Genomic DNA, 27147 nt, shown 5'->3' with positions numbered 1-27147 from the left:
CTGAGAAACACTAAGATTTTGTTTCAGGTCCTAACATTAGCCAATCAATAATAAAAGTGTTTCTTGCTCATTGTGTTCAAAATCCTCTTGGGTACTCTGAGAATATTTGCATTCCTGTAGTAGAGATTCGCGTCATTGTCACTTAACACAATTCCTCCCACATAGTATATGTGGCTTAATTATTCTTTACAAGTGACTTCGCACCCAGGGAGGTGGCATCTTTCCAGCGTTGACAGCACTGGGGCCGACACATCTCCGTGTTTCTGCAAAGCGGCTGGAACGTGATTAACGTCTCCCTTGCACCTCCCGCCGTCAAGTGCTCAGGGAACACGATGGGACTTCTACCTTGACAGGTGCAGCATAACAAGAGAGGCCTGGCCTCGGCTCCGGCTCGCCTGTTATTAGCCCAGGGGCTCCCAGCTCCGCTGCAGCGTGTGCCGGCGGGCGCCCCTCCGCAACGCGGCAGTGCGGGCAGGCGCGGGGGCTGCCCGGGAGCCAGCCGGCCGAGCCTCGCGGATCGCAGAGCTCCTTACACCTCGCTCCATTTCTCCTCAACCCCAGATTTCCCTCCACTTCACATCGGAGGAAACACTGAGTCGCAGTCCGAACCAGTAAGTCCCGACTCGTACCCTCGGGTTCTCCTATCCTTAAGCCGCCGCCCTGCCTAGCGACACTTAACAGAGGCGCGGAGATGTCGCACCGGCTCCACCGAGGCGGTTCCCAAATTGCTAACTTGAAAGCAGACGCCGCCCCGCCGCGCGGGCCTCAAGCGACTATCCTCTTCCCTCTCTCCCATCTCGGAGCCCGCATCCCCGCCTCCAGCCCTCGCCAAGCTCCTCCCACAAGGCCGGCGCCACGCCCCGATGCTTCTACGCATGCGTTGGCGGCGCCGGCGCAGGCCCAGTGGCCCAGCGGCGACCCGCGACACGGGGACGACCTCGCCCCGCCCCGCCTCGCCCCGCCCTCTTCTTCGGCGCTGTCGCTCAGCTGGTAGCTGCGGCTGCTTCGGGAAAGCGGGAAGATGCGCTGAACCTCGGCTGCGGTGACCGTATCCAACGCTCCTCACAGGTGCTTTGCGTCCGGCCGGACGCCCCCTTCCCTGCGCCCCGGCTCGCCCAGTCCTCCCGGCGGCTGCCGGACTCTGCAGCTCCGAGGGCCCGGCGGTAGTTTGTGTACGGTTACCATGGAGACGCAGGCCGGCGGCTGAGCCGCGGGGCTGGCGGGCGCCGTGCGGATGCCGCCGCGCGGGACAGCCGGTATTGCCGGCCGTGGGCGAGCCGTGGTCCCCGCGGGAGGTGAGGCGTCCAGGCCGGTTCCCCCGGGGACCCCCTCCTGCAGGGGTTGGCTTTTCTGTCCCGGGAGGGGAGCGAGGCGAGGAGAGTATCCCGTGCGTGCTGTGCGGAGTCGGGCGCGGATGTCTTTAGTTCCACACATGCGTGGTGCTCGGCAGCTGGTGGGCAGTACTTGTTGAGTGAGGGGATGGTGGGCTGAGGGCCTTTGTCCAGGCAGGTGGTGACCTAAGGAAGGCCACGCAGATTGTGCCTGGACCCTTCCAAGCAGCAGCTAGGGCCTCAGCGGATGACCAGAAGCCAATGGACCACAGTGTAGCCAGTGCTGCTTATGATGCATTCCCAAGAGGATCACGGAAACCCTCCCATCTGCTCTGAAAGCAAGCAGCACCCTATTTGTATCCTGTTTTGTGAATCTATGAGATCCTCACTAGTTGATGAAGTTGATTTGGCATGGACATTCAATAAAATGCAGTAAATCCTTGTATAGTTTTTTCATGATACACATTTCCCATGAGCTTTTTATATAGAAGATTGATTTATTTGAAAGGCAGACCAACAAAGAGAGGGAGAAGCAGGGAGAAATCTTCCATCCCCTGGTTCACTTCCCCAAATGACCACAACCCGGCTGAGCCAGGCTGGAGCCAGGAGCTTCTTCCAGGTCTCCCACCTGGGTGCCGGGGCCCAAGGACTTGGGCCGTCTTCTGCTGCCTTCACAGGCACATTAGCAGGGAGCTGGACCAGAAGCAGAGCAGCTAAGACTGGAAACAGGCACTCCAGTTTGGGATGCCAGCATTGCAAGTGGCAGCTTAGCCTGCTGTGCCACAGCACCAGCCCCTCCCGGGAGCTTTTGGAAGACTCCCTATATGTGTGCATCTCAAAAATAAACAGCTTTCTTTTTTAAAAAGTATTTATTTGAGATGCAGAAACACAGAGGTCTTATTAGCTTGTTCACGCACCGAGTGCCTGTAATGATGTGACCCAAGCAGGAAGCTGGGAATTAATTCCACCCGTGTCACCCACGTGGATGCCAAGAACCCAATTACTTGAACCATCACCGCTGCCTCCCAGGGTGTGCTAATGTGGGAAGCTGGGATCAGGAGCAAAGCCAAGACTCGAGCACAGGCCCCTCCGGTAGGGGATTTGGGTCCCAAATAGCGGCTTGCCTGCTGAGCCAAATGCCCACCCCAACTTATCTTTTAATTCCTGTTTTTTGGTTTGTTTTTAATGATTTTATTTATGAGCCAGGAGCTTCTTCTGGGCCTCCCATATGGGTACAGGGGTCCAAACGCTTGGGCCATCCTCTGCTGCTTTCCCAGGCGCATCAGCAGGGGGCCGGATTGGAAGTGGAACAGCCAGGACTCCAACCAGCGCCTGTAGGGGATGCCGGCACCACAGGTGGAGGCTTAGCCTACTATACCATAGTGCCAGCCTGCCCATTAAGTTTAACAAGAATTCTCTGTTTTCATAAGGGAAAGCACCTCTCCCCTTTACATTTTAAAACTTACAAAATGTATGGAAAACTTGAACAAATGTCATCCTTTCTTTTGCAGTTTGGTTTTTCAGTCATGGAGGGAGTTTTTCCCCTGTCTTGGAACAGGTGGCCCCTGGGCGGTGGTTGTTAATATTTTTTTATGGGCCGGCCGACATACTGAACCACTTGGCATGGATTATTCCGACAGTTCTGTGGGGCAGATATTAACCCTGTGTACACCCTACAGATGAGGAAACCGGCTTAGGGATGTTAGAGGCCATGTGCGAGGTCACAGAAGACTGTGAGAGGGGGTATCAAGTTCAAAGGCTTTCCCAGTGCCTCCTTGTGTCTTAGGCTCTTGTTGACCCAGAAGTCATTCAGAGACCTGGAAGGGGCCCTGAGGATTTGAATAGCAGGGAAAAGAGTGTGGAGATGGCCAGCCTCCCCTGTGGCAGGCATTCTAATGGCGCAGTGTTGCATTTAGCAAGAAGGCTTTGTTTTAGATGGCTATGAACAGCAAAGATAAAGATAGGTCGTTATAGTTAGCTGTAAAGATCTATAAACGACTCTAAACGTCCCCCAACCCAGTAAGAAATTATGTGGGTTTTAAAACATTCTTCACTTTCCAAACTCTCCTGCTGCTGGCGGTGTTCAGCATCCCAGGGCCCAGTGGACGCCATAGACTCGGGGCAGCGTGCTGCAAGACAGAACTCGAGTTTCCTTCTTTCCCTTCCAAGCCTCCTCTCCTCTGGTCTTTGGGAAACTGCCCCTGCCCTCCGATCATCCCTTGCTTTGCCCGCCCGGTGTTGCCTCTGGCCCCCTCCTGTCTTCTCAGCCTGAAACCCTGTGAGTTGTCACTCTCTGTGCCCCTCACTCATCCTCGTGCCACGTCTTGCCCCTACGTGTGTCACCTTCACTCCCATGTCTCAGGCTTTCCATGCTTGATTCCTGACCACAACGTCCGCCCAGCCCTCACCCACACCAGGCAATCAGAGATAAAGTGAAGGAAGCCAACAGGGCAGGGGGGAGGGAGGCATCTGGACTCAGCTCACCCCATGGCGTCGTGAGTCAGATGCCGTGTGAGATCAAGTTCCGTGCACTCTCATAATCCACTGTGACATATGCCTTCGATTCAAGAAGCCATGCAGGCTCCGTCTGGAAATTCTTGGCGCCAAGTGTTGGCCTTCAGCTGTGGTAGGGAAGGGGGTACTGGGGGAGGGGGCTCTGAGTCTGGTAGGGCGAGGTCAGCTGCACGGTGGAGGGCTTAGGGACACAGGCCAGCTGGAACCCTCCTGGCGTCTGGAAGAGCTGCACTTGACCCAAGCAAGGAGAGTGGGCGAAGCTTCTGGGAAGTGACCTCCAGGAGTGAGGGGGGTGATTACCCAGGAGCCACCTGACCGCTCCTTCTGGCCTCCCTCACTAGATCACACCAGGCCTTAAAATCTGGTGGGTTGGGGGCAGGTAGGGAAAGGCTTTGTGGCACAGGGGATTAAGCAGCTGCTTGGGACTCCCTCGGCCCTGTCAGAATGCCTAGTTTGTGCCCTGGCTACCCTGCTTCCAATCCAACTTCCTAATAATGTATTGTGGGAAGCAGCAGATGATGGCCCAGGTGCTTGGGCCCCTGCCCTCACATGGGAGATCCAGATGGAGTGACAGGCTCCCGGCTTCAGCCTGGTTCAACCCTGGCCATTGAGGGCATTTGGGGAGTAAACCAGCAGATGGAAGATTTCTCTCTCTCTCATTTTCTCTGTCACTCTGCCTTTCAAATAAGTAAACAACAACAACAACAACAACAACAACAAAAATTACTTTTCTTAAAGTTACCCAGAAGTAATTTTTAAAAGAAATTTTTAATTTGTCAATTTTTATTTAACTTCTTGTCCTGTCATTGAGTTTAATTGGTCCAGATCCAATCTCTATCCATACATACCCAATATGTTCTTTATTTTTTTTTTAAAGATTTATTTATTTATCTGAAAGGCAGTTACAGAGGGAAGAGGGAGAGGTCTTCCATCCGCTGGTTCACTCCCCAGATGGCCACAACAGCCAGAGCTGGGCCAGGCCGATGACCAGGAACTTCTTCTGGGTCTCCCACATTGGTGCCGGGGCTCAAGGATTTAGGCCATCTGCTGCTGTTTTCCCAGGCACATTAGTAGGGAGCTGGATCAGAAGTGGAGCAACTGGGGTTTAACCAGCGCCCACATGATGCCTGCATCATAGGCAGAAGCTTATCCCGCTGCGCCACAATGCTGGTCCCGCCCCATATGTTCATGATGCTCTGCCCCAGCTCAGCCGTTGACTTTGCTGGAACATCCTCCTCTATGCCGTCCTCAGTGCCAGCCATGCTATTTGCTCACACTCAGCCCAGTTTTTCAGACCCAAGCCCAAGAGCTGCCCCTTCCAGGATCTCCCCCAGATGCCCTGTACTAATCAGAAATCTCTTCCTACTTCGTAATCACATGGCAATGCACTTCTGCTCTTTAAATTGCCATCATTAATGTCTTCCTTGTATTAAAATCACTTGGGTATAAGAAGTGCCGGTACTCAGCTGGTACATACCAGGAAGGCTGCTCCTGCTGTGAAATATTGATTTGTGTCCATACTGGTGGGTGAAGAGTTGCAGGCTCAGGGCTTCTCAGTACCCTGGCATAACTGGTCTGGTTGAATATCATCTCTAGGCATCTGTCTTTGCGTTTTGTTTTGTTTTGTTTGTCTAATAATACTTAAGGCTGTATCCACCTCAAACACTGTTGTGGGGATTAATTGAGATAATGTGGCAAGAGGCCTTAGCAGGGTGCTTGGTATTAAAGTCAGTGTGTAGTGTCAGGTATTAAAGTCAGTGTGTAGCATAGTGGTCCTTTTTGCTGGGTGTGAGGACAGTATCGTGTTCCTCCATGTTCCCAAAGATTTTGCACATAGAAACAGTTGATCAATACTCTTACTCAGGGCATTTGGTGCAGTGGGTAAGGCACTGCTTGGGATGCCCATATTCCATATTTTAGTGTTTGGTACAAGTCCCAGCTCTGGACCACTATGCTACACACTGACTTTAATACCAAGCACCCTGCTAAGACCTCTTGCCACATTATCTCAATTAATCCCTACAACAATGTTTGAGGTGGATACAGCCTTAAGTATTCTGATTCCCGCTTTCTGTTCACCAAAAAGAAAAAAAAATTCCCCAAAGCCCCACTTCTAACCTGGTTTGCTTGAATTATTAAATATTTCCATGTTTGAGTTAGTTAATAATGTATTAATATGACATCACTAGATTAACTGAGTAAATCTTATATTATTGTTCCAGTTTCTCATCTGTTTTTTTTTTTTTAAGATTTATTTATTTATTTGAAATTCAGAGCTACACTGAGAGAGGAGAGGCGGGGGGGGGGGGGTCTTTCATCCGATAGTTCACTCCCCAGCTGGCCGCAACGGCCGGAGCTGGGCTGATCCAAAGCCAGGAGCCAGGAGCTTCCTCCAGGTCCCCCACACAGGTGCAGTGGCCCAAGGAATTGGGCCATCCTCTACTGCTTTCTCAGGCCACAGCAGAGAGCTGGATCGGAAGGAGAACAGCTGGGACTAGAACCAGTGCCCACATGGGATGCCCGTGCCTCAGGCCAGGGCGTTAACCTGCTGCACCAAAGTGCAGGCCCCACAGTTTCTCATCTGTTAAAGTGAGATTTGGGTGGGGAGGGGAGAGGAAGGAGGATAGAAAAAACTGTACTAGAATTGGTGGCAGAAATTAATAACAAAAAAAGGTCTGTTAGCTCATTTTCTAGTTGGTCTAAATTCTGTATGCCAAAATAATTTACAAAACTTTTGGAATTTGACCTGAGTAACTGTTCCTGCTTTATTACTCTGAGAACAAGGATAGTTTTCAATGCAAACTAAAAGATAGCCAGAGAGAACCTTGGGCCAGGAATAGCAATACATTATTACTCCCCAGAGCACTCTCTCCCAATTTTATTAGTTTGACCAACTGCCTTTGGATGTCGCTAGACTGATTAGTGCCATATGAAGTCAAGGGGGTGGCAGTCCTGAAGCTCGTTCGTGTATGGGAACCTCTTCTCACTAAGAGGCATCATTTCTTACTGTAATGGGCCTTTTAAAAACAAGCCAACAGGGCCTTGCGTGGTGGTGCAGTGGGTAAAGCCTCTGTCTGCAATGCTGGCATCACATATGGGCACCAGTTCATTTCCCAGCTGCTCTACTTCTGATCCACCTCCCTGCTAATAGCTTGGGAAAAGTGGTGGGAGATGGCCCAAGTGTTTGAGCCCCTGCAACCCACATGAGAGAACTAGGTGAAGCTTCTGACTCCTGGCTTTGGCCTGGCCCACCCCTGGCCATTGTGGCCATCTGCAGAGTGAACCAATGGATGGAAGATCTGTCTCACTATGTCTCTCTCTCTGCAATTCTGACTTTCAAATAAATAAACAAATCTTTACAAAGAAAAAAAAGCCAACAGACCTGTCATGGCCACTTAAGTTAGATGTTGTAAGACTGTATTTATGTTATATATCCAAAAATAATAGATGTTGTAAGACTTTATTTATGTTATATATCCACAAATAGTATACCTATATACATACACATATAGGCATACCATATATGTGTGTGTATATACAGAAAGTTCATGGAAAATTCATATTATGGAAAAACTGCATGCATTCCAAAAACTTTTTATACCAAAATGTACTCATACTAACTTGTTATAATGTGTCTGAATAGGATCTAGTTTGAGGCACTAAGAAGCATAAGACATCAGCTTGAAAAAAGTCCCCTATCAAAGCAACATGAATTCTGCTAAATTTGAAGCAAAAACAAACATCCTATTGATAGAGAAGTTTGAGAAGAATGCTATAATCACTGATGCATTACAAAAAGTTTAGCGGGGGACAGTTCCCCCGACAAATCTGCTGTTTTACAAGTGGGTAATTTCAAGAAGGGAAGGGACATTGTTGAAGATGATGCCAATAGCCATAGGCCATCCACACCAATTTGCCAGAAAAAAATATTTGATCTTGTTCATATCCTAATTGAAGAAGACTGACAATTAACAGTAGAACAACAGCCAACACCATAAACATCTCAGTCGGTTCAGCTTGCACAGTTCTGACCAAAAAGTGGAAGTGGAGCAGTGTTTCTGCTCAAAATATATGAAAGCCCAGGTCAGCTGCAGACAAGAGCAGAGAGTATGATAGAAGTCTTCAAGTGAGAGCAAAGTTCTGGAACATTCCTTGGAAGAATTGCAACAGGAGGTGAAACCTGGCTTTACCAGTATGATCCTGAAGACAAAGCATGGTCAAAGCAGTGGCTACCAGGAGGTGAAGTGGTCCACTGAGAGCCAAGGTCACAGCAGATACTTATTTGAGATGCTCAAGGCGTTTTCTTGTTGGTTTTCTGGAGGGTCAAGGAATGACAACTCCGCTGAATAGAGAAGGTTCTGAGAAAGTGAGTGGAAGTTTCAGCAGAAAAACACCCAGGAAAGCTTCATTAGAGAGTCCTTCCCCACCATGACAATGCTTTCTGCTCATCACTCTCATCAGCAAGGGGGCTTTTCTGGGTTTTGGTCAGAAATCATTAGGCATCTACCATTTTAGTCTTCCTTTGGCCCTTTCTGATTTCTTTTTTGTTTCCTGATCTTAAAAAAACAATCTTCAGAGGGTACCCATTTTTCTTCAGTTAATCATGTGAAAACCACTGCATGACCTGGTTACACTGACCTGGCTACCTGAGGAATGGGCCCAGTGGTTCACACTATCACTTACAAAGGTGTCTTGAACTTGATGGAGCTTATGGTAAAAAATAAAGCTTATATACTTTTTCTTTTAGTTTGATTTCTCTGTGAAGTCCCCTCATACATTTTTTAAAAAGTAATTTTAAAGATGTATTTTTATTTATTTGAAAAGCAGAGTGACAGGGAGAGAGAGAGAGAGAGAATCTTCCATCTGCTTGTTCACTCTCAGAATGGCTGCAGTGGCTTGGGCTGGGCCAGGCTGAAGCCAAGAGCCAGGATTTCTATCTGGTTCTCCCATGTGGGTGGAAGGGGCCCAAGCACTTGGGCCATCATTTGCTGCTTTCCCAGGTGCATTAGCAGGGAGCTGGATCAGAAGTGGAGCAGCCAGGACTCCAGCCAGCAGTCCAGTCTGAGATGCTGGCATTGCAAGAAGCAGCTTAACCTGCTGCACCACAATGCCAGTCCCTAAAAAAAAATTAGCACTGAATATTGTTAAATATAGCCAATCATATAAAAAGTATTAGGAGTGAAACATGACTGCCATAGTTTGTAGTCATTAAGTATTAATGTATATAATTCTAGTCTTGCTTAAATTCAAAATTCTGTATCAGAAATTCCTAAAATACTATTGTGTATCCAATGGCTTTTCTGTTTAACTCAACACTTGGCCTTTGCATGTGAGAAGAATGACATATTGTTTGTAGTTTTCATCTTATGCTGTTCCCCAGAAGCTCTTCGGGTGGGGCCTGGGTGGAACTAAACAGATGTTCTTGTTGTCTGTGGTTGTGTAACAGTTTAATGCATTGCATCATAACAGGGCAAATCTTGGTTTGTCTGAGGACTCGCCTGTTGATTCTACTTATAGAAATGGGGTTTTTCAGTTTCCTTGGGCCTATATCACTTTTTTTTTTTGGCAGAAGTTGTTCTAAAATTGAGTAGCTGATATTTGTAAGTAATTTATGGGCCTCTGTCACTCTAGAGATAATCACATTTTTTTTAATGGGGTGAGAGATTTTTTTAAAGACATAAAAGCCTATTACCCTACTCTGATTAGAACTAAAAGTCTGCCCAGTTTTAAAGTTCATATTGTATTCGTTGGACATACTAGTATTTGAGGGGGATCTGTGTTCTCAAGGCCCTCGTACATTTCCTCTAACTGAGGAAAATGCACAGGGGAGGGACCATTTGATGCTGATATTGGACATATTGGTTTTCATTCAGGACACTTTTTTTTAATAAATTTTTTTTAAAGATTTATATATTTATTTGAAAGGCAGAGTTACAGAGAGGTGGGGGGAGGGGGGATCTTCCGTCTGCTGGTTCACTCCCCAGATGGCCACAATGGTGGGAACTGTGCAGATCCAAAGCCAGGAGCTTCTTCTGGATCTCCCACGTGGGTGCAGGAGCCCAAGGACTTGGGCCATCTTCTACTGCTTTCCCAGGCAGAGAGCTGGATGGGAAGTAGAGCAGCCAGGACTTGAACCAGCACCCATATGGGATGCTGGCACTGCAGGTGGCGGCTTTACCCGTTATGGTCAGCACCCCACCCCCCCCCACCCCCGGGGCACTATTTCAAACTAAAGGTGATTTGATTCAGTGGATTCAAATATATCAGGCAAATATGAGGCTGGACCATTCTCTAAGTTTAAAGTTTGTTGTAAAGCAGATGTAGGTTGGAAATAGGCCCCAGCTGTCTAAAATTTAACCTTATAGGAACATTTTGTGTGGAAGGCAGTGGGGAAGTGGAGGAGACCTTAGACACAAAATTTTAACAGAACCCCCAGCATAATCTTAGAGGTCGGAGATCTAAGGTGATTCCCAGTTCTTGTTCTGTCTTCTTTCCTGATCTGTCTTCCTCCCCAAGTTCAGCTTTGGTCTTGGTTTCTTCCCTGCACATCTCTCCCGTCCTGACCTTCTAACTGCCTGGTGGATTTGTAAGGAACACCTGTCCCTGAGTGTCTTCCAAGCTTGCTGAGGAGGACTGTGTGGACAGGGTTAAGCAGTCCTCTTAAAGTGCTGGATACAAATAGGTGATGTTTTTGTACCGTATCTTGATTCGCAGGGTGCGCTGTCTACCTGGAGAACATTTTTCTCTGAAGGAGAAGATGCTGTCCCCACATGAGAACAAGTTGGAAAAACTGGATCCATTTTATAGACCTTCAGCACCCAAACAGAAGACCAGTGCGGAGATCATAAGCGAAGCGCGAAATGCACTACGGATGGTTAAAACTCAAAGACCGTTTACCCCGCAGCAAGAGCAGAGAAAGCTGTTTGGAGTGGGGTCTTCAAGAACGCCAGAAAACAGGCCTCCTTCCACCTTCAGGTCTGAGGACATTTCGCCTAGATGTGTGCTCAGAGATTTAAGTGCCAATAACAGCCTCCCTTAATGCTGGTTATGGATAGCTGTTTGTTTTTAATATGTTTGAGAGACAGAAAGAGACACACAGAGACAGAGACATACAGATAAGAAAGGGAATTCTCATCTGCTCATTCAGTCCCCAAAGGCCCATAACAACCAGAACCGAGCCAGGGCTAAAGCTAGGATCTAAGAACACAGTGGCAGTTTCCATTGCCTGGCAGGAGCCTCATTACCTGTCCTACTGCCTCCCGGGGTCTGCATTAGCAGAGGGGAGGTGGACCCTGAACCCTGGAATTCCAGTGTGTCATGTAGGCATCTTAACCCTGGCTTAACTGCTAAGCCAAAGGCTCGCCCTGGTGTGTTTCAGTTGTTGTTACTAACAGGCTTTACTTCGGAGAGCAGGTTTAGGTTCACAGCAAAATTTATGGAAAGTTATGGTACAATTACTCCCCACCCCGACACATGCAGAGTCCACCCCCTTGTCGACATCCCCCACCGGAGTGGTCCGGTTGTCACAGCTGCTGAACCTGTACTGATACGTCATTATCACTCAAAGTTCAGGTTCTCCTTCGGGTCCACTGGGCGTTGTGCAGGCCTTGCGTTTGGACAGCTCTATAACGACAAGAGGTGTGTACAGTGTGTTGCACTGTCCACTGTTGAGGTGTAATGCAGTGTAGTTTCACTGCCCTCAAAATCCTCTGCTAGTTATCCCACCCCATCAACCACTTTTTACTGCCTTTTCAGTTTGGCTTCTTTCACTCAGTAATATGCATTTAAGTTTCCCCTATGGTTTTTCATGGCTTGATAACTAATTTTTTAGTACTAAATAATACTCCGTTGTCTGGGTTTAGCACAATTTATTCATTCACATCTCCCTTGCTTTCAAGTTTTGGCAGTTACGATGCGGCTGCACTTATCCACGTGCAAGTTTTTGTGTGAAGTAGGTTTTCAGCTCCTGTAGGTGAATACCAAGGAGCACAGCTGCTGGGTCATGCGTAACAGTATGCTTAGTTTTGTAAGAAACTGACAGCAAACTGCTCTCCAAAGTGTCTATACCATCTTGGATCCCCACTGGCAATAAGTGAGAGGTTCTCTCCCTCCACATCACCACCACCGTTTGGTGGTGTTGGTGTTCTGGCTTTTGGTCATTCTGATAGGTATGTAGTGGTATCTCATTTTAAAATTTACATTTTCCGAATGACTTACAGTATGGAACTCCTTTTCATATGTTTCTTATCCGTCTGTATGTCTTTTCTGCTCAGATGTCTGATAAGGTCTGTGACCCACTTTTTAATTCATTTATTAAAAAAGGTTTATTTATTTATTTATTTGAAAGAGTTACACAGAGAGAGAAGGAGAGGCAGAAAGAGAGAGAGGTCTTCTGTCCACTGGTTCACTCCCCAGTTGGCCGCAACAGCCGGAGCTGTGCCGATCCGAAGCTAGGAACCAGGAGTTTCTTCTGGGTCTCCCACATGGGTGCAGGGGTTCAAGGACTTGGGCCATCTTCTACTGCTTTCCCAGGCCATAGCAGAGAGCTGAATTGGAAGCAGAGCAGCCTGGACTTGAACTGACGCCCATATGGGATGCTGGCACTGCAGGCGGTGGCTTTACCTGCTAAGCCACAATGCTGGCCCCAATCCATTTTTAATTAATTGTTTTCTTATCAAATTGTAAGAACTCTTTATGTGTTTTGTATAAGAATGCTTTATCTTACATATCTTATGCAAATATTTTCTCCCAGTTGGTAGCTTTTCTTCTTCTTCTCTTGGTAAAGCCTTTTGCAAAGCAGAACATTTTTAATTGTAATCTTAATGAAGTATGTCTAGATTACCACATCATTCTCATGTGGCTCATGCCTTTGGTGCTGTACATAGAAAGTCATCACCACACCCAAAGTCATCTGGACTTTCTCCTGTGTTGTATTCTAGGAATTTCGTAGATTCACACTTTACGTTTTGGTCTGTGATCCATTTTGCGGTAATTTTGTGAAGGTTGTAAAGTCTGCATCCGGATTTTTTTTCTTTTTTACATACATGTCCAGTTTTCTTGCCTTGTTAGTTGGAAAGGCTATCTTTATTTATTTATTTATTTTTTATTTTTGACAGGCAGAGTTAGACAGTGAGAGAGAGAGAGAGACAGAGAGAAAGGTCTTCCTTCCTTTTTGGGCCGGCAGTGTGTGGCAGGCTGCTCTTCTGTGCTGCTGGACACCGCAGGGACCCACAGCTTTCAGGCAGCCACACGGTCTCGAGGGTGCCAACCGAGTGGTGCTCTGTTGTGCTCTGCTGCTGAGCTAGGCTGTTCAGTAGGTTAGACGTATTGAATGCACCATGTCTTCACCTGATGACGGATCTGTTGGGACGTCACTCTGTCGTTCAGTTAGGGAAGATCCGTATTGCTTTTGCTGCTCTGTCAAAGTTCAGTTGACTGTGCCTATAGAGTAAATTTCTGGACTCTATTCCGTTCCATTGATCTGGGTGTTCTTACATCAGTACTGCACCATCTTGATCACTGTAGCTTTATACGATGTCTTCAAGTGCCAGTCCTCCATCTTTTTCCTCTCTTTGAATGTTGTGTTGACTCTACTGGGTTGTTTGCCCCTCTGTACTAACTTCAGAACCAGTTTGTTGAAATCTACACTTGCTTACTGGGGTTTTGATTGAGATTACATGAAACAAGTAGATCGGTTTAAGAAGAACTGACATCTTGACAATGTTTAGTCCTCCTGCCCATGGTTACTTTCATTGAGTCTTTTTGTTGTTTTCTTCAAACAGATCTTACATATATTCTTGCTAGCATTAAACCTGAGTATTTAATTTTGGGGGCACTAATATAAATGTTATGTATTTTCATGTCAGTTTCCATTTGTTCATCGCTGGTATATAGGAAAGCAATTTTTTGCATTAACCTTGTATTCTGCAACTCTGCTAAATTTATTTATTAATCCCAAGACTTTTTTTGGTCAGTTTTTTTAGTGTTTTCTGCATAGATGTCATCTGTGGACAAGAGTTTTATGTCTTCCTTCCCCATGTGTGTGTGTTTCGTTTCCCTCTCTTGTCTCACTGCGTTAGCGAGGATCTGCAGTGTGATGGTGAAAAGCAGTGGTGAGAGGACTGCAAGAAGGCTTCAGGGCATTACCCTGGAGTCTGGGGTCAGATCCGGACTTTGTAGTTATTCCTTAGCAAACTGAAGAAGTTTTCTTCTGTTCCTGCTTTGCTTAGGGTTTTATCATGAATGAGCATAGGATTTTGTCAAAAGCTTTTTCTGCCATCTATTAAAATGATCGTGTGATTTTTTTCTTCTATTGCCTGTTAGTTTGATAGATTACATTAGTTGATTTTCACAGTAGTTTTTTTTTTTTCCACTTTTTTTGGACTGATGTTCAAGGTTTTTGACTGATCTTCAAGTTTCCTAAAGGTAATTACAGACCTTGGGTTCAGAAAGTTACTTTGGAGAAAAATGGCTAATAATGGGTGTTATATCAGCTTTATAAAGTGATATGAACAAAGTTTTAAAATAATCTCTTTATATATTTCTTCTTTTCATTATTCAATACTCTAATCTTCCTGAAAGTGGTGAAAAGACTTGTGAATAGAGTGTTTTAAGTACTATAACATTTTTAATGTACTTTTTCCTCAAGTCATATGCATCAGATACTTTTACTTGCTTTCTAGCTGGAGTTAACTAACTTATAGTGGAAATAAAAGGGACAGTTCTCCCCAGACTAATACTCTGCACCATCTCTCATGCTAGCCTCCATGCATCCAGCTTTGAGTCATCTGATTCCAGGCCTATCTCTGGCACACGTCTCAGCCCGCTAGAGCTGGTGAGTACTTTATATTACCACCAGTGCTGCAAAACTAAATTGACCAAAAATACTTGGAATCAGCACTAGCATGTACTAAGAAAATTATCATATGGACCTAAATGTACTGGTTAATGGAACACTTCTATAATTTACCTATAGTTCGATAATAAATTTCAAACATAGAAAGTAACTTGTAAACAGAATATTTAATGATATCTTTGCTTTCTAAGTAGTTATATATGATTATTTTTTATCAGTTATATATACATGTTTATACATAATTTATTATAAAATAATATATATAACTATATATATTATGATTAAGCATAAGTATAGCATTACATATAATATTATATATATTTATTCAAAGATTTGTTAAAAAACAACAACAAAGCCCAGTGGTCTCCTGTCTCCTTATTTTCCATTGTTCCTTCCCCTGTGACTTTCTGTTTACTGTTTTGGTCGTCACATCCACACTTTTGCAAATGCCACACAGGGTTGCTACTGTCCGGCAGGAGATTGAGAAATTCTCTAATGATTTCCTGCTATAGAAGATGAAGATTTCTCTTATCTGTCCCATCACCTCTACCACAACACATTCGCCCTTTCTGTCCCCGCTACTGCTCCCAAAACAGATACAGCGTAATTTTTGTCAGATCTGCTTTCAGTGTGATTATGTCAGTCCTGTTCATAGCGGATCCTTATTAGTGTTGATTAATGACGATTATTTCTTCATCCCTGTACCATCTTTTGTTTTCCCTGGCGTTAATAATTGCCTTACTTTTTTTCTGGAGATGGGGGGCTTTGTGTTACTACTATTTCAGCCACAAGCTCTTTGCCAGGGATCTAAATCTCCCTTGTGTGTTCAGACACAGGCAGTGTTCAGTGAGTTCACCTCCGGGGACTGCGCACACGTCTTGTCCACCTGCTGCCCTGGGCACTGGTGCACAGCTCCCGGGCATCCCTCACCATCATCTTGAGCAGGCGGCTCCTCCTTCTTGTGCTGTTTTTGTTTTTTCCTATTTCCTGTATCTCAGGTTCTTTTCTTTATTGATTTATTCTGGTGTTCATGGGGTATTCCCACATACAGTTTCTTGAGAAAGGGTGCACAAGGATGAATTATTTAAGACCTTGGTTCTTGTGTGTTACTCTCTGGAGGTTTGTAGAATGTGTTTCTTTGTCTCCAGTGCTCTGGAATTTCATAATGAGCCTTTCTGTGATTATATTTTCATCTATCATGCTGGTCGCTTGAAGGCCCTTTCTTTTTTATTTGTAAAAAAGATTTATTATTTAGTGAAAGGCAGAATTAGAGAGAGAGAGAGAGAGAGAGAGAGAGAGAGAGATCTTCCATCTGTTGGTTCACTTCCCCAGTGGCTGCAATGGCTGGACAAGGCTGGTACAGGCTGAAGTCAGGAGTCTGAACTCCATCCAGGTCTCATGCCAGTGACAGGGGCCTAAACACTTGGGACATCTGCTGCTGCCTTCCCAGGTGCATTAACAGGGAGCTGGACTGGAAGCAGAGCAGCCAAGACTCAAACAGGTCCTCTGGTATGGGGTGCCAGCATTGCAAGTGGCGGCTTAATCCCCTGCGCCCCAGCGCCTGCCATAGACGTGCCCTTTCAGTGTGGAATCTCATGCCCTCCAGCTCTGGAAGTTATCCTTGGATTATTTTGATGATGTCTTCTTCATTTTTTTTGGTATGTTTACTCTTTCTGGAACGTACCCTTCAGATGTAGGATCTCCTGAACCATGCTTCACTTTTCTTGTTTTCTCTCTTGGGTCTTTTTTGGAAGAGACTTTACATTCTAATTCCTTTATCGAGTTCTTTCATTTCTACTATTGTATTTTTAATTTCTAAAAGCTGCTTTTTCCTCTATAAATGATGATTTTTGTTTCATGTTTGCAGCCTCTGACCTGAGAATATTAGTAATCGTTTTGCTTTTTTTTTTTAAATGCAGTTTTCTCCTCCTTTGTAGTCTCTTGCATGTTTATGTTGGCTTTGGTCAGTTTTTCACACTGGAGGCTTGCTTCTGATGCCTTACACTGCTTCTCTGGCTGCTGCTAAGAGTGGGAGCATGTGGGTGGCGTTGGTAAGTGTGTAGGTTATGCCTTTGCACACCTGTGGTTGGAGGATCTGGCTGGACTGTGTTGTTGGTGACACTGCCGGTGGCATCATCTTTAGGACTAGGCAGAGCCCCATAGAAGAAGGATCTTTCAAACTCTTTCCTGGAGGAGAAAGGCTGGTTGACCAGCTTTCAGGTGGGGGAAGAAGGCAGGAATGCCTATTATTCAATATGAATATCTGTGTGTGCAAGTACCCTGACCCTCAACAATCAAGGTGCTGAATGTGGGGCAGGCATTTGACACAGTGGTTAAGATGCAGCTTGGGATGCCTGCATCCTATATTGGAAGGCCTAGGTTCCTACTAACTTCCGATTCCAGTTTCTTGCTAATATGCACCCTTGGAGGTGGCAGGTGGTATCTCAAATACTTGGGTCCCTGTCACCCATGTGGAAGACCCAGACTGAGTTCCTGGCTCCTGGCTTCGACCTGGCTGTTATGGGCATTTGCCAGGGAAACCAATGGATGGAAGTTCTCTGTCTCTGTCTGTCTGCCTCTGTCTCTCTTTGCCTTTTAAGTAAAATAAATCAGTAAAACTTTTTAAAAAGGGCACTTAGTGTAAGGTTACCCTCTACTTAGTGATCCTGCTTAGCGAACTACTGTTTTGTCCTCTTTAGGGAAGAAGCTTCCATCTTCTGGGTTCAGTAGTCTGGCTGCATGAGCTGGGGGGGGACAGAGGTTACCCAGACCTTCCGCTCACCCTTCTCATTTGTCTCCTCTCCCTTTATACCTCTCTTACCGGAAGTACTTGGTGACTTCTTTGGCTTCCATGGAGTTGAGGTGCTGGTCAAGCTACTCCTCAGTTTTTACTGTATTGTGCCTGTGTGTATGCATGCATGTTTGTTTATTTACTTTTTATTTATTTATTTGAGAGGCAGAGAGAGAGTGCGCGCTAGCTCCCATCCTGCTGGTTCACTCCTCAAATGCCCACAGTGGCTGGGGGGATCCTAAGGTAGGAGCCAGGAACTCAATCCAAGTCCCCCACGTTGGGGGCAGGGACCCAGCGACTTGGGCCATCACTGCTGCCTCCCAGGGTCTGCATTAGCAGCAAGCTGGAATCAGGAGCTGGAGGTGGGACTCAGCCCCAGGCACTGCAGAACACAGGCATCTTAACACAGTGTTTGAACTGCTGGGCTCAGCACTGCCCCTACGTTTGTTTTTGAAAATAAATTGCTGATATTTTGAAATTCATCCATAAAAACTTAAATGTGCATCTCATATGAATAAGGACAGTCTCCACACATAACCACCCTGCTATGATCACAGCTGCAGAAAATTAGCATTCCTTGGGACTGCTGTGTAATGCATAGTCCGTGTCCAAATGACCCTGATTGTCTCAAAATGCATTGCATATTTCTGAAGTATTTATCAGAACGTCTCTCTGAGGAACATTATTCTTATGTTACAGATAGCAAAAATAAGATCCCAAAGCAGTATGCAATGAATAATTTGTCTCCTGTTGTTGACCATGGCTTCCTCCATCTACAGCCTTGGAAACCATCTGGGTTTTGAGCCAGCCACACAGCAGGAGGGCACAGTGTGATAGTCTGTGGTTCTCCCTTATTGTATAGTCGCTCCTTATTCCATGGCGCTAAGAGTTGACTCCTATAAATTACTTTTAACGTTGCTATTATTTTGGCAGAAATCATTCAATTCGACCCACTGTTTCTTGGAGATGTCCATCTCTGGGGCTAGCTTGGTCCTGTTCAGGCTGTCTGGTTCTTAGACTCCATAGTTAGACATTAGGCTAAGCAGAGGCTGGTGTTTGCCTCTGCTTCTGGTCATTGATATTAAATTCCTATACTGTAGCATCACTAGGTTCCATGTTCAACATGAGAGGAATGTAGGAAAACCTCATATTATGTAAAATGACTCCTTTATTTAAGAGTTCTTTGTTTTTTACAGGGAGATACACAAAGGCAGAGGGAGCTCCTATCTGCTGGTTCACTCCCCAAATGCCCCCAGTGGCCAGGGCCATGCCTGGCTGAAACTAGGAGCTGGAAACTCACTCTGGGTCTCCCATGTGGATGGCAGGGACCCAGCTACCCAAACCACCATCTACTGCCTCCCAGGATTCAGGCCAGCAGGGATCTGGAAATGGGAACCAGAGCCTGGAGCCAAATCCAGGCATTTGAATTAAGATGCAGGCATTGCAACCACTAAGCCAAACATATACCCCAGAGTTCAGTTACTTAAGCCTTAAATATTTTCAGTCAACTTCTTATTGACACACAGAAGAGACACAAATCTTAAGAGCACAACAAGGCACAGTTACGCAAACAAATTGTACTCAATAACCAGCATTCACAAAGAAAAAATGGATCATTGCTGGGGTCTGAAACCACCCTAGGGCAACACCATGTTGACTTCTAACAGGGAAGATTATTTTGAGCTGTTTTTCATATTTTGCACTTGCCTGGCTCTAAGTATTTGACAAGAGTAAGAAAATTCAATATATTTTAGAAAGAAAGGGACTTAGGACCTCACACATGCCTTGGGGAATGAGAGGTATCTAGGGTAAGAAGAAGCGGAGTGAGGATGTCGAAGCCGCGTTTTCTCCTCGCGCTCCTTCTGAAGTGAACAGTAACACCACAGCAGAAGGTCCCATGGCTGAGGGTGACGGCGGATCCCAGAGTCCTGTGGAGAAAACCATAGCAGCAGAAATGCACAGGGGGCTGCCACATGGCAAAGAGATCTGCCTGGGAGCATTGCTGTTATCTGCTTTCTGACTTCTCAGAGCTCTGTGTGTGGCTGTGTGTGAATGTATGTATGTGTGAGTGTGTGTATGTGAATGTGTGTGTGGCTGTGTGTGAATGTGTGTGTATGTGTGAGTGTGTGTGGCTGTGTATGTGTGAGTGTGTGTGGCTGTGTGTGTATGTGTGAGTGTGTGTGTGGCTGTGCATGAGTGAGTGTGTGTGGCTGTGGCTGTGCGTGAGTGTGTGTGGCTGTGAGTGTGTGGCTGTGTGTGTGTATGTGTGTGTGTGTGGTGGTGTATATGTGTGTGTGAGTGTGTATGTATGTGTGTGTGAGTGTGTGGCTGTGTGAGTGTGAGAGTATGTGTGTGTATCTGTGTGTGAGTGTGTGTTAGCTGTGTGTGTGTGAGTGTGTGTATGTGAGTGTGAGAGTATGTGTGTGTGAGTGTGTGTGGCTGTGTGTGTGTGTATGTGAGTGTGTGTGAGAGTGTGTGTGGCTGTGTGTGAGTGTGTGTGTGTGAATATGTGTGTGTTTGAGTGTGTGTTTGCTTTGCAAATAAATCATGAGCAGCTTTCTGGGGTGGGGCATCCTTGACCCATCTTGACCCTTCTCGGTGTGGGATGCAGATAAACTTACCTTCCCTCTGGGGAACCAGAGGAGCCAGGGCCGCGGTGCCAGGAGGAGTCCTGGCCAGCACTTCCCGTAAATGTCCTATGAATTGTGTCTTTCTCGACTGGGTGCTCCAGGAAGGGAGCCGCTTCACCGAGTAGAACAAACCGGAACTCCAATCTTCCCCACGTCCCCATGACACCAGTCACGGATTAGTGTCATGAAATAGCGTGAGGGGGATAAGGTGCTCAAATGAAGACTTATTTAGACTTTGTTTAAATGTTTACAGCATTCTCTGGTTTCTAAAATGTTGTGGATTTTATAGGAAATACATACTTTTTAAGATTTATTTATTTGAAAGGCAGAGTTATGGGGGTTGGGGGAGGGAGGTGGGAGAGTCTTCCATCTACTGGCTCACTCCCCAAATGGCTGCAATGGCTGGAGCTAACTGATCCAAAGCCAGGAGCCAGGAGCTTCTTCTGGGTCCCCCACATGGGTGTGCCGAGGAAGCACTTGGGCCATCTTCCACTGCCTTCCCAGGCACATTAGCAGGGGATTGGATCGGAAGTGAAGCAGCTGGGACTTGAATTGGCACCCATATGGAATGCCAGTCTCATAGGCAATGGCTTATCCTGCGGTACCACAGCGCCAGCCCAGGAAAGAAAATTTTACTGGTTGTCTTCATAAGAGCCATTTTGCTCAACAAAGTAGAAGAACGTTTTATAGAACTTAGCTTGAGGGAAATCGCTAACTTGTCTGGTGTTTTTCTAAAAGCTTATTTTTATTTATTTGAAGAGTAGGGCGATGGAGGGAGGAAGGGAAGGAGACAGAGAGAGATCTTCATTCACTGGTTCATTTCCCAAGGACCCAACAACAGCCGGGGCTGGGCCAGGCTGGAGCTTAGAGCCAGGAACTCCATCTAGGTCTTCCATCCCGGTGGCAAAAACCCAAGTACTCAAGCTATCATCTGCTGTCTCCCACCTGTATTAGCAGGGAGCTGAATCAGAAACAGAGGTGGGATTTGAGCTGGCACTCTGATACAGGATTCGGGCATCCCAAGTGGTGGCTTAGCCTGCTGTACCATGTCACCCACTCCAATAATTTTCTTTCATTGCTTTTTTTTTTTTGACAGGCAGAGTTAGAGAGAGAGACAGAGAAAGGTCTTCCTTCTGTTGGTTCACCCCCCAGATGGCTGCTACGGCTGGCGCGCTGCGCCGATCTGAAACCAGGAACCAGGTGCTTCCTCCTGGTCTCCCATGTGGGTGCAGGGCCCAAGCACTTGGGCCATCCTCCATTGCCCTCCTGGGCCACAGCAGAGAGCTGGACTGGAAGAAGAACAACCAGGCCAGAATCTGGAGCCCCAACCGGGACTAGAACCTAGGGTGCTGGCGCCGCAGGTGGAGGATTAGCCAAGTGAGCCATGGCACCGGCCATATTTCATTGCTTTTAAAAGAATTTATTTTTATTTTATTTGAAAGGCATAATAACAGAGAGAGAGGGAGAGACAGAGAGAGAAAGAGATCTTCCGTCCTCTGGTTCATTCCCCAAATGGCTATAACAGGCAGAGCTGGGCCAGGCTGAAGCCAGGAGCCCAGAACTCCATCCGGGTCTCCCACAAGGGTGGCAGGGACCCAAGCACTTGGGCCATCTTCCTGTGCTTTCCCAGACCATTGGCAGGGAGCTGGATCAGAACTGGAGCAGTAAGGACTCGAATTGGTGTCCATGTGGGATGCCAATGTCACACATAGTAGCCTAATTCACTGCACCACAACTCTAGCCCCAGAGATTTTCTTTTGAAGAATTAAATTTTTTTAATTTACCCAAGGACTTGGGCCATCTTCAGCTTCCTTCCCAGGCACATTAGCAGGGAGCTGGATTGGAGGTGGAACAGCCGGGACTCAGTCCAGCACTCATATGGGATGCCAGCATTGTAGGTGGCAACTTAACCTGCTCTGCCACAACACTGGCCATGCAATAATTCATTTTCTCAAGGAGCAGTTATGAGGCTGCATCTTGCCCTCCAGAGAGAGTAAAAATACTTATCTGTTTGGTTGGGGGGGAATCAGCTTTGCACACCCTCTTTCCCTGTTTCACACAGTTTTTTTGGTCAGTCCTGGAGACATTGTGAGAGCTCCGGCATCTGTGGAAGGGGCGTTAGCTGTGTCTCTGCTATTGTTGGGCACACTTCTCCATCTCTGCATCAGTTTCAGGGCACCTGCAGAGAACAGACATTCTGAGCTAAGAAAATCTCCCATCTACCTTCGATATCAGCATTGTTCTCAGGTAGTTCATCTCTTTCAGAATTATACTTAAAGCACTTACTTTCCTAGATTATACTCTGAGCTTCTCTGTTCCTATTAGCATAAGTCATAACTTTGCAACCAACTAGAGAGACTAAAAAGTAGAATGACCACTTAATCAATGGGTATAGCACAATTTATAAGACAAATGAGTGTGCTCTCTGCATCAGAACCCATTGTCTCTGTGCCAGCAAGTTTGCATCAGAGGCTAAACCCTTGGCCTTTGGTAGATTAGCTGGGAGCAGCTTTCGTAGGAAACGGAGCCAGCACCTTCTGAGCCCTCACAGCCAGACCGTGTTTATGTCAGCCTCCCTGTAGGAATGGGACTGCTGTCTCCATGCCGTCACTGGGCAAGTGCAGAGAAGTAATGGTCTGCCCAAGTTCACAGGCGTGTCAGTGGATTACAGTCCAGATCTGTCTGCTCCCAAAGTGATTCATGTTTTCTTCTGTATTATTTTATTCACCCCTCCCTCCCCTTTTTAAAAGTGTATTTAGAAAAATGTAACTCTGAAGTCATAAAGACTAAAGTCTAAAAAACTAACTTCTTTGGACAAATCCATCCTGGATGCAAATGAACAGGAGGAAACAAAAAACGTTTGGAGGAAAATCATGGCTATTGAAATAAGCAACTTCTCGGCAGGAGAACTGTGGTGTAGATGTGTCTGTGTTCTGTGAGTATATGTGAGAACAGACATTTGGGCTGATGTGTTGTATATGCTATTCGACCTCACCCGTTGCTCCAAATTATCTCACTTAAATTTCACATTGGATTTTTTAAATTGTTGATTAACTTACTGGACAGTGAGTCATTCATTTCATGTGTTACAGAAATGACTTGACTTCCTTGTGATTGCGGTTGTGGTTGGAGAACTAAACGCATTCACTGCCATGAGGCTGCCCCTTCACAGGCCTGCAATTGTGCTGAAGTGGAGGCAGGAAGGGTATGACCATCAGGTGGAGAGCTTAGTCCCCTGGGAGGTGCTGGCACAGGGTCAAGGCCACTGCCATCTGGAGCTTAGACCAGAGGGGAGCTGCTAGGTTTTAAAATCTTTAAGGAACCAAATTTTGCCAGTAATGTTCCTTTTCTAAAAGGTGCCAACATAGAATTTTTGAAATATAAGAAATAAAACATTTTTATATTCTTGTTTCGTGACTTCTTAATCTGGTTATTTTAAAATGTTGACATCTAAAAAAATACTAAAAAAATACTTCTCATGGAATCCTGAGGACGTGAAGGTAACACTACTTAGATTCCACATAGTTCTTAGTACATGCAGGGAAAATGTTTTCCGAGCTGAATTGAACACAGATGTTTGTAACGTATGTTGACAGTACTGTACTTAATTTTACCATCTCTTTCTCATAATATTTGTTTGCCTGGTTTTTTTTTTATTTATTTATTTGATTGATAGATTTAGACAGAGAGACAGAGAGAAAGGTCTTCCTTCTGTTGGCTCACCACCCAAATGGCTGCTATGACTGGCGTGCTGTGCTATACTGAAGCCAGGAACCAGGTGCCTCCTCCTGGTCTCCCATGTGGGTGCAGGGCCCAAGCACTTGGGCCATCCTCCACTGCCTTTCTGGGCCACAGCAGAGAGCTGGACTGGAGGAGGAGCAGCTGGGACTAGAACCCGGCGCCCATATGGCACCATCTTCTGCTGTTTTCCCAGGCCGTAGCAGAGAGCTGGATGGGAAGCGGAACAGTCAGGACTCGAACTGGGGCCCATTTGGGATGCTGGCACTGCAGGCGGCGGTTTTACCTGCTATGCCACAGCTCTGGCCCCCTACAGTGAGTCTTACGTGAAACACAGACATTCTTGCCAATCCTTTCTTAAACTCTCTTCCCAGAAGCCGAAAGCTCCAGCATCTCCCAACACGGAGCAGGATCCCTGCCTGTCCTTTCCCAGACCCCCGGTGGACCCCGCGAAGATGAGACGGATAAGCAGCGCCCGGGCGCGCCTGTTCCGGGCGGCGTCTCAAGGGCCTCTGCTGCCGGACAGATCGCTTCCTCCCGCCGAGGGTAAGGCCACCTAATGTCCTTTGAACCCTGGCAGGGTGGGGGTGGGGGGCACCTGGAACTGGTGAATAAAACCACTTTCATACGATTTTTTCCCTCACTCTGGATGATTTTGACATGAAGTGAGACTTAGTGAATATTGAGCAAAAGGTGGTTAAGGATCATTGTTCATGCATTTCTCTGGGTGTTTATAAAGAACACCTAAACATCCTGGTTTCTTAAAAGCATCACCTGGCAGGAAAAGAATGCTAGGAAAAGCAATACGAGGACAGTCTCCTAATGGATGGTTCTCATGGATCAGAAATAAATTATTTTTAAATTGGAGTTGAAAAAGTTAATTCCATTATAAGTGAATGAGAATGAGAGTCTTATAATGCTCACTAAGCTTAGGTCTTTGAAATTACTTTTCTGATCTCATGTGAATATGTAAGCAAAGCTGGATGGGACTTTGCCAGAGATGCTGGCAGGTGTCTAACCTGGGAACATCCCCAAGGGTGTCATTGGAAGTTGGAATGCCTTCATCCAAGGCATCCAAAGGGTTTTTCAGACTGCCCAGAAGACCTGATAGAGAGATGGCAGCTTAGTGAACCACATCAGCAGTTTTTAAAAAAAAAAAAATGAGGGGCCGGCGCCGCAGCTCAATATGCTAATCCTCCGCCTGCAGCGCTGGCACCACAGGTTCTAGTCCCAGTCAGGGCACCAGATTCTGTCCTGGTTGCTCCTCTTCCAGGCCAGCTCTCTGCTATGGCCCAGGAAGGCAGTGGAGGATGGCCCAGGTGCTTGGGCCCTGCACCCGTATGGAGACCAGGAGGAAGCACGTGGCTCCTGGCTTTGGATCAGTGTGGTGTGCAGGCCGCAGCAGCCGTTGGGGGGGGGGGGTGAACCAATGGAAAAAAAAAAGACCTTTCTCTCTTTCTCTCTCTCTCACTGTCCACTCTGCCTGTCCAAAAAAAAAAAAAAAAAAAAAAAAAAAGAGGTAGAATAGAAATAGTGGAAGATAGGAGAATATATTGTAAAATATTGTCAAGTACTGCTGAGTTACATCAGTCTTCAGTGGGTGTTCAGGGTCTTGTTATAACTTGATTTGTTAGTGTGTGTGGTCACAAAAGTTGGGGAGCTCCCTCCCGAGGAGCTGACGGAATGGGCTGCCCCTCACCTGACGAGGGTAGGTGACCGAGGGAAGGCATGGGAAGGCAGAGTCAGAAGACAGATTCCTGGATGTCACACTTGTTTGACAGGCCTAGCATTTTCTTTTCATTAATCACCAAGAGTTGCAAAAGAGAAGAATCTGAGGAAAAATCCATATTTATGACTTCTTATGGGAAATCAGGAGATCTGGCAACACTGGGTCCCCATTCCGTGTAGCCTCAGTGGGAGTGATTGGCTCTGGGTGGTCCCCCCAAACCCCGCCCCCACCCCTCCATAGCCTGGGATCTGACTTGCAGCTCACCTTGTCTCCCCAGCCCACTTTACCATTCGCCTGTCCAGTGCTTGATAAAGGAGAGGGAGAAGGCAAGGAGCAAGTGCAGGGCATGTGCCTCCCTCTGTGACCTTGCAGCCAAGCGTATCATCAGGCGACTCGCCTTACCCCACCTCCCGGCTTGTTTCTTTCCTAACACAGTCAGTCAGTCTGGTATTTACTGAGCCCCTACTAAGTGCTAGACACCATCCCAGCCCCACAGAGCCCTCTCCTCTGTGAGCTTGCAACGCAGGGCAGGGAGAGAGACAACAGGACAGATGCCCAAGACCATTCAGGTTCTGAAGACGAAGGGAGAGAGTGACCGTGGCAGGGGTCATTTGTTTAGCACAGGTGGGTCGGGAAGGTGTCTTTGAGGAGGTGATCTCTGGGCTGAAATGTGAGCAGTGAGGAGGTGGCATTGTCTGAGTCTGTGGACCTAGTGTCCACACTGCAGGGAGAGCAGGTGTCAGGGCTGCACACAGGGCACACTCAGCCTGCCTGCTGGGAGGACACTGACAGGTGCTGCACCGGGGGTTGTGCAGGGCCCCAGAACGCTGGGAGTGGATGGGGCTTTACTCTGCTTGCAGCGAAAGGCCAGGGCCGGGTTTAAGTCAGGGGGACACCACACGGTCTCTGTGTTTTCTTTCCTGGCCGTCCTCCACTGCAACTGCACATAGGAGTCCCTGAGGAACTTTCCAGAAGTTCCACCTGCAGGGTTCCGTATCAGACCAGTGAGATCAGAACGAGCTAGTAATCACAGGAGTACAGGCTTGCCACCATGGGAGGGGACGGGCCCCGGAGCCAGGGTGCCTTTGCCAAGCTAGCGTCAGGGCTGCTGCCCAGGGTTTATGCCACATTCTTGCTTCTGAGCTTGAAGGTTGGGCACATGTTGGATGCATTTAGCTGGTGCTCCTTGTGCGTAGAACGATCGATCTCGCTGGGGCTCACAGGGATATGACGGCAACCACGAAGGTGGACACCTGCCCGCTGCCCTCGTGGTCAGCTCTGTGCTCCTGTCACACCCTAGCACGTCTTCTCTCCACTCGGTGTCTGCACATTCCTCCTCCAGACACAATGACAGTAAGCGCCACCGTCACTTCAAAGCACACCTTGCCCAAGTTAAAGAAACACCTGTACTCTCCCACCTTGGAATTCCCTTGCAAACAAGCGCCCTGGATTCCACAGCAGTAGAGTCTCTCTGCTGTTCCCAAAGGGCGGCTTCTGTCGGGTAACTGCCACTGCCAAGGCCCCCTGGTGCTGGAGACAGAGGGTGTGTCCCTTCCCTC

The 27147-nt window shown here is 46.9% G+C and overlaps 1 protein-coding gene across 8 annotated transcripts in view; it reads left to right on the top strand.

Annotated features, from left to right (window-relative positions):
- The first annotated feature begins 406 nt into the window (after positions 1-406).
- ARMC2 (armadillo repeat containing 2) overlaps positions 407-27147 on the top strand; it is a 142667-nt gene continuing 115926 nt past the window's right edge. For 3 of the 8 annotated variants that reach the window (XM_089333842.1, XM_070073721.2, XM_070073720.2), the window contains exons 1-4: positions 920-1068; positions 10560-10820; positions 14607-14679; positions 24234-24405. In XM_089333842.1, coding sequence (XP_089189968.1) covers positions 10603-10820; positions 14607-14679; positions 24234-24405 — 463 coding nt within the window. In that variant the 5' untranslated portion in view covers positions 920-1068; positions 10560-10602. Of the gene's footprint in view, positions 612-919; positions 1069-10559; positions 10821-14606; positions 14680-24233; positions 24406-27147 lie in introns of those variants that run through there. The other 5 variants (XM_089333843.1, XM_070073724.2, XM_070073723.2 and 2 more) reach the window with 5 other exon arrangements.

Source organism: Oryctolagus cuniculus, chromosome 5 (genome assembly GCF_051225735.1).
Source record: "Oryctolagus cuniculus isolate XC-2025 breed Fujian yellow rabbit chromosome 5, ASM5122573v1, whole genome shotgun sequence".
NCBI lineage: Eukaryota > Metazoa > Chordata > Mammalia > Lagomorpha > Leporidae > Oryctolagus > Oryctolagus cuniculus.
Note: the sequence above shows the minus strand (reverse complement) of the source record. Positions and strands in the feature narration are given on the sequence as shown.